At 26.8% G+C, this 13,633-nt stretch overlaps 1 protein-coding gene across 3 annotated transcripts; it reads left to right on the top strand.

Annotated features, from left to right (window-relative positions):
* The first annotated feature begins 1,454 nt into the window (after window positions 1-1,454).
* LOC107452354 (leucine-rich repeat transmembrane neuronal protein 1) lies at window positions 1,455-10,723 on the top strand. 3 transcript variants are annotated; one of them, XM_043049482.2, is made up of 4 exons: window positions 1,455-1,630; window positions 4,936-5,624; window positions 7,398-7,546; window positions 9,096-10,723. In XM_043049482.2, exons 2-4 carry the CDS (start codon window positions 4,942-4,944, stop codon window positions 9,236-9,238), a joined length of 975 nt encoding a protein of 324 aa, XP_042905416.1. In that variant the 5' UTR covers window positions 1,455-1,630; window positions 4,936-4,941; the 3' UTR covers window positions 9,239-10,723. The 3 variants fall into 3 exon arrangements, with proteins under 3 accessions (XP_042905416.1, XP_071044340.1, XP_071044341.1); XM_071188239.1 differs by lacking the exon at window positions 1,455-1,630 and adding an exon at window positions 4,385-4,523 and having other exon boundaries at window positions 9,096-9,364; XM_071188240.1 differs by lacking the exons at window positions 1,455-1,630; window positions 4,936-5,624 and adding an exon at window positions 6,596-6,718 and having other exon boundaries at window positions 9,096-9,364.
* Window positions 10,724-13,633: the final 2,910 nt, after the last annotated feature.

Genomic DNA, 13,633 nt, shown 5'->3' on the forward strand with positions numbered 1-13,633 from the left:
TTTTTTAACGCTGAAAATTATTTTCAAACTAATATCTTTACATATCTTGATGTTTTTGTCTTTAAAAATGTCAACAATTAACTTTTTTAACAATTTTATATCAATATTTTACTAAAAACATGATTATTAAACTGAATTCCTATCGCTGCACAAAGTAGCCCCATTTGGGGGCTACTTTGTGCAAGGTATGTTTTGACTTATTATTCGTAAATATTACATACAAATAATGCCAATATTGATCAAATTCACTCGTCTGAGTCCAGTTATAAATATAATATCGATAAATTTTACTAAAGTTTGAATTAACATGTTTTTTTACATGTCAAAGTTCAAAAACTGCGAAATCCTGCACAAAGTAGCCCCGAATGACGGTACTCTTTTTATTTAATTTTCACGTATAAACTGATGATTAATCTACTCGGCACTATCTTTCGATACATGCTAAATACAAGTCAGTTACTCTATCACAATTTGAAATATAAAGCCCACGGTATTTTAGATTCTTCATAATTTTTGTGACAAAATTATACCAATGCAATTAGCAGCTTTTGAAAGGTAGTTAAATAATATACAGTTGTTTGGTTTTAGATTTTTGACAATTATTTTTGTTTTTGTAAAATTAACGTAAAAAGAAAGTTTTAGCATCAACCAAATCAGTTTGATCCGAAATAAAAATTAATTTTAAAAAATCGAAAAACTGACAAATGTTTAAATTACTTACAACCACAAATCGCATGGCTGCTTTGTTAAAGTTTTGAGAAAAATTCTATAAAAGTTTTAAAAATTATCAAGCTCTCTATTTCTCTTAATCTAATAAAATGAACTCTTTATTGTCTACCTTTTTTAAAAGGTACTATGCTGTCGAATAATACTTTATCAAGAGTTTGTTAAGTATGAAAAAATATCAAGAAAACTCAAATCTAAAATTGAACCTAAAATTCAAGATGGCGAGAGTAGAGGCCTCTTGACTATTGTGCATGGAAAAAAGCGTTCTCGTTTACTCCGTGGTTTTTTAATTAAAGAGGGGGAACTGGTGTTAGTTTTACCCAAAAAGTGTTTGTAGAATCAGAAATTTTTAAAACGAACGAATTTAAATATTAATTTTCATCAAGACTTAAGGGCGAAACCATTTGTTTACATGATCTTTTATAAATTTGTTTAAAATACTGCGCATAGTGATTGATAAAATTCCTTGAATTTTAACATATAAAAATAATACATTAGATTTGCTAATACTAGGAAAAATTATTTGTAAAACTATGAAAATTCCTTAATAGTTGAGGTTAAAAAATACCAATCCTAACATTCCCATTTCGCCTTTTTTCTTTCAAGATAATGGTGTGATCTCATAATGAGGACTGTCTTCAGTTGTTTTTTAATATGATATTGAAATTAGAGTTATCATTGTATAAACCACATTATCTTTACCTGTATTTCACAACGTGATAAGAATTAAGATTCTTAGAAGATAAGAATTTCTTACATGGGGTTGAAACTTTATGGTTACGTTTTTTTGTTGTTTTACATTCTCATATCAAACAATGTATCCTATGCTTCCTAAATAGTGGTATGAAACCAACACTATTTATGATTTACGTTTAAAAGTTCGGTGAACCCGACGAAACGATTGGTAAGAATGTTTGATATAATTATTTATTCTACACTGAATTGTGATATAAATTTTATAGCATTAATTACAAAATCGTTTAAAGTTGGAAATGGAAAAATACAGCCGATTATTTTTATATACACTGTCAGAAATTTTAGATCGCTTTGAGCCCTAATATTGTTAAATTTGCTCAATTTTAATACAGTGCCACTAGTGAATCATATTATCTTGAAAGTTTGTTCTTCTTGACCTTGCTCATACGATATTATGGTACAATTTGATTCGAAATATGTTTCATTTATGTGGATCACTACATGTTTTGATTATTTCATATTCACATAACAGAAAATGCATCTTATTTTACTTGTTAAGTAATAAATTGAAACCAACATTACTAACTATTTACACTTAAAAGTTTGATTATCTTAGCGAATCGATTGGTAAAGATGCGATGCTTATACTACATATGTAAAATTATTTATTCTATTCTAAAAGCTGAAATAGTTTTAATACTGATAATCACAAAATATTGAGAAATCGTAAAACAGAACTATTTTCCTACTATACAGTGTTAAAAATTTTGAAGCGCGTTGAAGTATTTATATCGTTTAAATTTGCAGCAATTTTAATGCAGTGCAAGAAGTGATCCTAAAAATAAATCCACTCAGATCTTGATTATACTATATTAAAGTGCAATTTGAATAAAAACATGTTCTTTATCGGCGGTTGAAAATGACATGTTTTTGTTACTTCATATTTACATATCTGACTAACGTACACTTTACGTGTTAAACTTTATTAACCTTATATTTTACAAGTTAAATAATGGAATGAAAACAAGACACTTATTATTTATATATATTCCTTCTATATACATACATATTCTCATATACCCTTCTATAACATACATATTCTCTTTCCGAATAGAAGCATAGAGCTTCCATCATATCCATCTGACCATATTTGTTTCCTGATCTTGTACCCTTCTCCATAGCTTTCCTATTGTTTTCAACTCACTTATAATCGTCCTGCGGCAAATATTTTTAGGTCTTTTTCTTTTTCCCTGAGGGTACCAATCAAAAACCTGTTTTACGTTAAATTTCTCAGCCTTACGTAAAACATGACCAATCTATTTCCATTTACGTATTTTAATTTCCAGTTCAATTAGTTTTTGTTTTGCTTTTCTAGGGATTTCTTCGTTACAAATTTTATGGACCACTTGATACTTAAAATTCTTCTTTAACTGTTGTAAATAAATACTTGAAGTTTTTTCATGTTATTTTAATTACAGTGTTATGTTTCAGATCCCTAGAGTTAGACAGATTTACATTAGTATTGAAAATTCTAGTTTTTGTTGAATTTGTTATGTTTTGTTTTTCCAGAATTTATTAAGAATAGTGTAATTGCATCAGACTTTGTATAATCTATTTAGTATATCTTCATCAGTTCCTCTTTTGCAGTTTATTATTCTTTCAAAATAAGTAAAAATGTTTACTTCCTCTAGTTTCTTATTTTCTTGGAGTATATTCAAGTATACAAAATAAAACTGGAGTATACAAAATAAAACTAAAATCTTAAAAATTAATCCTAAACAATTAAATGACATATACGTCATTTAATTGTTTAGGATTAATTTTTAAAATTTTAGTTTTATTTTGGTTGATAATAAGCCCATTTTCTTTGCCTCTATGTTTAAAAAGTTTGTGTTTTGTTTGCATGTCTTGAAAAGTGATGGTTAGTAAACGTAAGTTGTCTTCAAAATCAAAGTCAGAAAGATATCCAGTAAGGTTTTATCTTGTACCCCTTTTATTCTCTGATACTTTCTTTAATAGAAGATTATTTGAGAAAGTTTACAATCCTGTCTAACACCCGATTCAACATTTAAGGATTCTGATTGTTGGCAGGGATAGATAACTCGTATATTGTAATTTTTATGTGTGTATATTTCTGACAATGTTTACCAAACATTCAGGAATTCCATAGAACTCTAACGGCTTCCAGAGTTTTCCTTCTATAATACTGTTAGATATTTTGGAGAACGTCGAATTATCATATCGTTCAAAATTGCAACAATGCTTTATTTAACCATAATTATAATATGCTTTATTTAATCCTGAATAACTTTAGTTCTAATAATTGGATTCTTAACCGATCCTAGTCGTTCAAAGAGTTGACTTTAAATATTTTATGTCAACTATATTATGGATATGTGTTACGGAATCAAACACGAAACTGTACTTTCCCTAAAGAAGACCCCAATAGTCTTAGAACGTGAAGATCCGATCATTAAATTAAAAGTTATTCAAGGTAGTCCGTTTTTTTTTTTCCTTCTTTTTTTCTTTCCTTTTGGCGCAGTGTACATTTTTTAACTGTTATTTTTAAACTCACCCAAAACTTTCTTGCTCTGTTTTAAACTAAATCCAATCTTTCATTATGTTTCTCTTAGGTGTAACCATAAACAAGGATGTCATATATTTAAATCTATTTCCTTTTTAAATTTGAAAATATATTATCAACAGTTTTTTTGGTATAATTCGGGAGAATTTATTAGTCCATATAGCAATCTTAAAAATTTATTCCTGTCGTAATGAGTTATTATAGTAACACAATTTAGAACTTACTGGTGATAGACTTCGTAGAAATGCAGAAAATGGTTTGAAAACGGTAAAACGTTCTGCTCCTTGTGAGAAAATATAGCTTGTGTTGGCAAAAGATTACGTTTGATTATGTTATGTGGTCTCGGATCCACAAAAGCCCTAACTTCTTTAACTTGCTAGCGTACGTAATAACAATAAAATGAACCTAATCTGTAAACTAAACATTTTCGAAAGTTCCTGTATTTATCATTTTATCAAGATCAATTTTAACGTTTAAAGAAACCGGTATCGATCTAGAAGGGAATATCTTATGACTGGTATATTTTTTTCTTTCTTTCTTTTTTTAAATTTTATATCATAAACATAGGGCGATTTACCAAGATCTCCTGAAAATATATCTTTGTATTCATTGCTTAGAAATATCCTAATTATTTTGTTTGAGTTTTTATTATCAACGATATTTAATTTTTCACATGCATGTTAAGCCTATATAATGGTGCATTTGAATCTAGATCTATACAATATAGAATTTCAGAGAAAATTATTTATTTTCAAAATAAACATTGAATCTGCATGTACTTAAAATTTTTTAATTACAACCAGTATACGATTTTAGACATTTATCTGTCTTCTTTAATCTACTTTTAAAATTCATTTTTGTATTGGTATTTCTTAATAAGTATTTGTTTCGGGAAATTATTTTAATTATTAATTCTTTTTTCATTTCAGACGATAATGGAACCAGTGAGCTTTAAATGGTTAAAGATATTTTTAATAGTTTCGTTATTGAATATCACTAAGCAAACTGACATAGCTTGTGAAATCGTCCAAGAAAATCAAAACGGAAATGAAAAAGCTTTAAATAATTACATCAGATGCAAAGGAATTTTTCACGAACCTGAAGCTCTTCGTAGTGTTGTAGCTAACATTACAAATCCTATAGAAATTTTTGAGTTATACAACTCATCTTTGGATTTATTACCTGAAGATATATTTCGCGATGCAAAATATTCTATTGTGAAAAAAATTTTATTTTCAGAAACAAACCTTAGCTTATTCTCTTTACCTGAAAATAATATTTCTCCATTTTATTCCATTGAAAATACATTAGAAAGTTTTGAAGTTTATGACAGCTCATTTCCCTTCGCATGGAATTTTTCTGTTCTCGCAAGATTGAATCATTTACATTCCATTATTATAGAGAACTCTGATGTTTTTACAATTGAAGATATGTTTTACTCTTTAACCAATATTCGATTCATACAAATGATAAATTGTAATATAAGGTTAATTCATCATAAGGCTTTTCAAAAAAATATAAATTTGAGTATTTTTTCTTTGTCTAATAATTTAATCAGAACAGTTGAACGTTCAATGTTTCCACAACCAGCCATATTTCTTTGGAGTTTAGATTTAAGGTAATGTAAAAGACATTTTTATTTATCTATTTATTATATTATGTATTAATCATAAAAAGAATGTTACAATTCAAATCCCAGTATTACTCACTATAGTTTTTAAAAAAATGAAATTTCAGATTCTTTGCTACGTAAAAATGTTTGAAAAAATTAATACAGTACAAGGTCTATATAACGCAGTTCTATCATAATGTATTAATCATAATGTATTATGATTGATTATGATTATTCTATTTATGATTATTCTATTTATGATTATTCTATTTATGATTATTCTATGTATTATGATTATTCTATCATAATGTATTATTCTGTATTAATCATAAAAAGAATTTTACAATTCAAATCCCAGTATTACTCACTATAGTTTTTAAAAAAATGAAATTTCAGATTCTTTGCTACGTAAAAATGTTAGAAAAAATTTATACAGTACAAGGTCTATATAACGCAGTTCTATCATAATGTATTAATCATAATGTATTATGATTGATTATGATTATTCTATTTATGATTATTCTATTTATGATTATTCTATGTATTATGATTATTCTATGTATTATGATTATTCTATCATAATGTATTATTCTGTATTAATCATAAAAAGAATGTTACAATTCAAATCCCAGTATTACTCACTATAGTTTAAAAAAAAGGAAATTTCAGATTGTTTGTTACATAAAAATGCTTGAGAAAATTAATACAGTACAAGGTCTATATAACGCAGTTCTAAAAACCGCAATTCTCCATAAACGACACTAGCTTTATGGAATAATAAAATTGGCAATTGAGAAATTTCTACAGCTAAGCAATAACTATTAACTTTTCACATTATTTGTTTAATCATCTGCCAAGAGAGTGAAATTTCAAAAGCTAAGCAAGTCAAAATTGATTTTTACAGTTGAAGATATGTTTTACTCTTTAACCAATAATCGGCTCATGCAAATGATAAATTGCAATATAAGGTTCATTAATGGTGAGGCCTTTCAGAAAAATTTAAATTTGAGTATTTTTTCTTCGTCTAATAATTTAATCAAAACTGTTGAACATTTAATGCTTCCACAACCTGCCTTATATCTTTGGAGTTTAGATTTAAAGTATTGTATATATAAAATATATATATTCACAATATTACGTAGTAATCATAAAAAGAATGTTGCAATTCAAATTCCAGTATTATTATCTCTAGTTAAAAAGAAATGAAATTTCAGATTTCTGCTACTTAAAAATGCTTGAAAAAATTAATCGATAAATTTAGCAAAAAAGGACAAACTATTTTTTATAAATGTATAACTAGTTGTGTTAATCAATTATTTTTAATAATTATATATAATTATTAATAATTATTTTTAGTTTTACTGGTAAACAAAGACATTCCTTCCCTTTATTTATTTTACATACACTCAGAGAGCGATAAAAAATTTTAAACTCTATTTAAAAAAAAGTTAAAATGAAACTTATAAGCAGTTTCTAATGAAAGCCAAAGAATTGATTTTGTTGTGGAAAGTATATGCGCACTGTGCATCATCTAGTACGTGTTTCTTGCTTATTGTACTTCATATGTTTTGAATTATATGAATTCTCAAACGTTGTTTGAACTTGCAAAAGTTTCAGACTGACTTGCACTGTGTAGATTGACACGCCTAGCAGGGCATTTAGTAATTTTTAAACTTTTAGATCCCTGCCATCCTGTAGATTAATGATATAAAATCTCATAAAAATAAAATTGACTTATGTTTTAAAAATATTTATACTTTATAAATGTTTCTATAATAGTTACAACAAAATTGACTATCTTCCAAAAGACATGTTTGAAGATATGCCTTATCTGAAAGAGTTGAAGCTAGATTATAATCGACTGGTGACAATTAAAGGTGGTGTTTATAAAATAGTATGGAATCAATTAACACAGTTATGGTTGGACGGTAAGTGAAAAAAATATGTTTGAATTAATTCATAATTAAAATGAGTAATCCTAGAAAACAGAAAGGGAAAGATCTAGTTGACAATTGAGAAACTTCTTTAGATTCAAAAATTAAGGCCGAAAAAGTTTCAGATGCTCAATATATGGTGCTCACTCTCCAGATCTATTACACGTGAATGAGGAAAACTAAATGAATTTGAAATAAAAAGAAAACGTAGTTTTTAAAAAAGAAAAAAAAATAGAAATTAAAATAATCAATTTCTTCACTTTCATTTGCGCTTCATCTGCATTTTTTATTTTTTTATTTAGTCTACATAGAACGAAGTATATTTGATCCTTTGTGAAAACAAACATTACTTTATGTCTTCAATGAAGTGTGTGATAATGAATTATATAAATCAATCAGTGACAATGAATTAATGAATGATAAGTGTTTTTTTCCTTTTCATTTAAAATTTCTCTTTGAAAGTATAATATTTAATCAAGAATAAACATATTAACTTTGATATTTTGTTCAGTCATCAGTAATAGATTTCAAAATAGACAAGTTAAGCTAATCAGGGGTATAACTTTTATAAGCTTCTTCACACCACTCCTTATTTTAAATATTTCAACTATCCTCATGGAAGTTATATTTGTTTTTTAGACAAATCCATTAGTCAAAACATTATAAATAAGTAATGAACTATTAAAAAAATATTACACATTTTTTTTCGGTGATTTATCCATATAATTTGGGATTAAAACACCGTGTTTTTCATTAAAATATAAAACTTATTTACTTTTGCTAGCAGGACAGAGGGGGCTAGTCAGGGCCGGATTAAGCGTACGCGGGGCCCTGGTCCCTTCAAATTTTTGGGGCCCTTAGATTAAATTTTTTTCTCGTATATTTTTTATTTATTCAAATATAAAAGTATTTATATATCTTTTCATTTAAGAAAGCATATTTAAAATAAAAATAAATAATAATAAATTAAATTTTACTTTATTTTATTAAATTAGAACTAAAAAATAATCATAACATTTTGAAAAATCATTGTTTTTCTTCCTTTTTTGAAATTTATTTTCAAAAAATGCATTTTAAGGGGGTCCCTAATCGTTAGGGGGGGGGAGGCCAGGCCATGGCCCTACGTTTTGTGATAAAAAGCGTGGCTCTACGGGATTTAAAGGAGGACATTCAAAGCCCTCTGGTAAGGCTTGAACCTTATATGTTTTAAAATATCACTTTAAAGACCTTATTATATTTTTAGGAAAAAAAGTTCCACTTAGTAAATAAAAAACTTTAAAATAACAAACTTCGCTGATTCTACAAAATGCATGCCCAAAGAGAGAGAGCCTTTTGCCCCCCCCCCGAGTCCTAATATCTGTGAGTCAGTCTCTGACACAACAACTTAAATAATGTTACAAACAGCATTCCATAGCTTAATAGCGCTAAATGAAATAAGAATTTTATTTTTAAATTTAACATTGATTTTCCGAACAACTATTTATAGAATTAATGTTTTATAACTGTACAAATAAATTAATTTTCCATATACTTTAACATCTAGGAAATGATATGGTTTGTTGGGCATTGTGTCCTGTACTTTCTGAAAATAAGAGGGAGAAAAAAGATAGACCTCTATTTTTTGATTCATCAATATGTGAAAAACCACCCAAGAAGATGGTATTGCTGGAGTCTTTTGAATGTTAGCACAAGACTTAAGAACATTCCAACTTATTTTAATAGTTGTCAGAGGAAATAAATAGATCAATTATATACATATTTATGCTTGTGCCACCAAAAAATGCTACTGAAATAAAGGTTAGTATGATCAAATCAAGACTGTCTTGACCATAATTTAAGGAAGTTTGGATTTGTTAGCAGTGGCATAATTAACTACAATTGGAATTAACTGGGTAAAATTTCAGTTAACCGATTCCTCACCTTCATTACATAGTTTTGATTACCAGCACTGATTATCTACATCTAAAAGTTTATCTGGGATATTACACTCAAGACAATGTTTCCAAGAATTCGAACTCAAGTAGAATTAAAACAGAAATTAAACTTTTAAAATTGAACAGGAAACATTTATATCAGATGTCTAATTTAATTAAATTACTGAGTTAATTAGCAGAAAATTGGCATTCCAATTTGTGTTATGTAGATCTGAAAACATACCACAGTTATTTTATGAAATTTAACCAAGACTAGCTAACTATTGGAAACAAGGCAGATTCTTTAAATAGGATTTGCATGATGTTATTAGATGTATAAGAACGATGAAAGAATGTTAAGTCATTTCAACTAAACTAGCACTGGAAATTTTATTACCTTGTGCCTGTAAATATCAGAACTATTTGATAACTACAGACAAAGATCAGAATTAAAACCTAAATAACTAACATGGTTGGAATTCAATGGTAGGACCTCAGTGTTGGAAAATGAACTACTTTTTATATTTAGTATCATTATTATTTTATTTATTAATATTAATTAAATGTGAAAGCAGCAATAATGGAATTATGATAAAAGAGAAAACTTTGTAGTCAGCAACTCTTGTTTAACATTATAAAAAGTAGGCTTAGTAGAGATTAGTAGTAAGTGGGACATACTGGGTCTTTAAGTTTTCACTTTTTTTCCTAAGCAGAAGTAGTAGAAATAGATGAAATTAATTCGCTTTGTATCATATCTATTGTAAAGAACAATGCACAAAACTCTCTGTGTCAATGAACAAAGATAGGGATACAGAACCTACAAAACAGCAAACATGAAATTAAGATAAACTAAAAAAGTGAAGCATTTGGATTTTGCAGTTAGCAACTCTTCTCTAATATTGTAAGATGTAGGCTTAACAGAGACTTACAAATTAGTATTATTTTCTAAGGGGAAAGTTAGGTATAAAATTTCCACTATTTTTTTCCTGAGCAAACGAAGTAGTAAAACTAGATGAAATTAATTATTTTGTATTATGTCTATTATAAAAGAGACCTCCTCGATTAACAAGGATAGAAGTTCAGAGTCTAAAATAGATACTGATACTAACAAGGCATTTGTTAAATAATATAAATTAGTAACAATATCATGTTTACATATTAATGTGGCTTCCGATGTAAATTATTTCAATCTCTTGTGAATTAAACAATTTTTGTATCATTAAATTCAATAAATATGCATTTTTGTTCAAAAGCAAAAGTTTTGTTGGTATTAATTTGCATTTCTGTTCATTTAAAGCAAAACAGGGTTCCCACTATACTCCAAGAAAAAAATTCTCAGACTCCTCCTGGTATATCAGGAAAATTTCAATGAAAATCCAAATCGTATTTTATCTAAAGCATGTAATTTTTCATGAGACAACTCTAGACTCATAGACTAACTCATAAAACAATTTTTTATTTGTAATGTCAAATATTAGATCTTGTGAGCAAAGAAATATCATTGAATGAGGATAGAAGCAGGGAAGTTTCACTAAAATGTGAAAAGTTTACAACAAATAATTGTAAGAGATCAATTCTGAGATTGGTTATTTTCCAGGTATAATGTAGGAGTTTTCCAGCTTTTTTTAAAAAATTGCAATTTTCCCTGTTCTCCTAGACCTGTGGGAGCCCTGATTTTATAATGGTCACATTGAATATGCTAATATACATTTCAATGTGAACTATACCGAGTGTTTCAATGTTTTTCTCAGTATCAGTCAGTTGTATATTCTCAAAGTCCTTCCCATAATTTTTAAGCACTTAATAAAATCATTTAAAAGCAAAAGAAAGATCTAGAAATAATGCTTACTTAAAATATCTGAAGCTAGCTGATTTTTAAAAACAAATAATATGATTTATAACTAATCTAATAGTTGAACTATTCATTTGAAATTTCTCTAGATTGTATTACAATCATATTCTTGAATAAACTAGGGTCACATTTTTAAAATTATAATTTTCAAAAATAAAGCATATTTTTTAGAAAAAATGCACAATATTTTCTTAATAGCCTCATTAGCCATTTTTTTGTTTGCACAATAACTAGTTAAAAATTTTTGTCTCCTTTATTTATTATAAGCATTTTTAATTGTTCCTAACGTTTTTATGAAACATTCAATATTCCTATGATGGCCTTTTAGAGAAAAGCACACACACATAATCAGATCTAAAAAGCAAAATAATCAAATCATAGGTGGTCAACCTTTCACATAACAAGTACCAGTATTTTGACAGTCAAAGAAATTAGTAAAATTTTATTAAAGAAACATTGAATTGTTTTACAAAACTATTTTTTGATTCTTTTACCATTAGATCCCTAGTACAAATATAAGTTTTTAAAAATCAGAAACATTAAACACAAAATAAAGAACAAAAACTCAGGGAATAATGTGATTTGCTAGTTTTATTTGGTTTTAAGCAGTACAAACTATAAGAAAGAAATTACTTAAACAGTTTGATATACATATTATGGCAAGTGTCATATATTGTTACCCTCAAAGCAGAAAACAACACTTTCAAACATAACTGATTTCATTTCTATATTACTAAAATCTATTTATATATATAAATATATGCAAGAAAAATATAAATACTTCACAGAAATACTGATATACATAAATCCATGTGATCCTTTTAGAAACTGATTTGTGCTGCTGTTTAAAAGAACAGAGCTTGCATCATTACATTGGAATGATAGCACCCAGTGGAAATGGCAGTCAATTATCAGTCGCAGTTACAGACTAGCATGCATTAGCATAAGAATTGAATAACCAACAAAATTCTTCACATAAATAATATCAAGCGAAATAAATAATTTAAATATTCAGTTTATTTTAAAGTAAAGAATAAATAATTGAAGTTATTAATTACCATCTAGCAATTATAATAATACTGATTTTAAACAAAATACAAGTTGAAATTTGAAAGACTGCTTTTTTTCATAACATCTAAGAAAGGCAATCACTTTAATACAACTTTAAATACATATTTAAATATTCTTTGTGTGTTAAAATATCTCAAATAGACAGTACAATTTGCTAGGAACATCAGTAAAAAAATCACAATTAGTGTTTATAATAATCTTATAAACATAACAATATAAAATATATACAAAATGCAAAAAAGTTGAAACATTGAGGGAAAAGTAAAGACAAGGTTGAGTATTTCCACAGTCGCTCCCCAGACATTTAATTCATTATAAAGAAGCTCATTAAAAATTTCAGTCAAAGTTATATTATTAAAGCTAAAATATATATAAAATATATTTTCAATTATACCACAACTATAGCCTCTCTATATTGAGTAAAAATATAAAATGGAAAAAAAAGAAAAAGTTTGAAAGAAAGAAAAAAAAAACAGATATATTCTACACTTAGGAAAACAAAAAGATGCTGAAATGGAACATGTTAAGAAATTCCCTTTAAAAATAAATAAAATAAGAAATTAAATTAATGAATAAGTTTGATACTTAAATTGATGCCAAATTTCACATATCTTTCTGTCCGCATTAAAAGTAAAGAGGAGTTCAATTGAATTCTAAAATGGGAAGTGTCTACTTGGGTTGTAGTATGAAAAGCTTATTTTTTTTTACAATATAAATTTTTTTCTTTTGAAAAAAAAAATTTTTTTTTGGTAATGTTTTAGGCCTAAGATAGTCTACTATTTAAGCTTAATTTTAATGAATTTGAATAGAATTTATGAATAAGCTCAATCTTGAAAACTATAAATCTTCGGTTATTATAAGCAGATTTTCTCAAGATTTTCAAAACATTTGTAAGGGTATTTAAAATTTGAATTCGACATAACTTCCTTCATAAACACTTTTTCTATATTTGTCTGGAAAAAAACATATCCATTTCAGACATAAAAATTGTCTCTCAGTCTTGTTTTGAGGGATTGACAATTAACTAGTTTTATCATCAATAAATGTATATACTTATAAAAAATATTTAATATTAATCTTTTTATACGAAGTGATTTTCTCAAAATATATCATTATTTCAACCTCTTTAATATATCTTGTATATTTAAAAGAAAATTTGTAAAAAACAAAAATATATTACTTGATTATACAATACTTTCAAACGTATAACATTAGTTTCCCAGCATTGAAAAATATAAAACATAA

Source organism: Parasteatoda tepidariorum, chromosome X2, assembly GCF_043381705.1.
Source record: "Parasteatoda tepidariorum isolate YZ-2023 chromosome X2, CAS_Ptep_4.0, whole genome shotgun sequence".
Classification (NCBI taxonomy): Eukaryota; Metazoa; Arthropoda; class Arachnida; order Araneae; family Theridiidae; genus Parasteatoda; species Parasteatoda tepidariorum.

Bases quoted from the DNA above. Each gene is read 5' to 3' on its own strand.
- LOC107452354 (XM_043049482.2), top strand. From the start codon at position 4,942: ATGGAACCAGTGAGCTTTAAATGGTTAAAGATATTTTTAATAGTTTCG. The intron at 5,625-7,397 runs GTAATGTAAAAG...TTTCTATAATAG, and splicing joins CTTTGGAGTTTAGATTTAAG to TTACAACAAAATTGACTATC. The intron at 7,547-9,095 runs GTAAGTGAAAAA...TTTAACATCTAG, and splicing joins AACACAGTTATGGTTGGACG to GAAATGATATGGTTTGTTGG.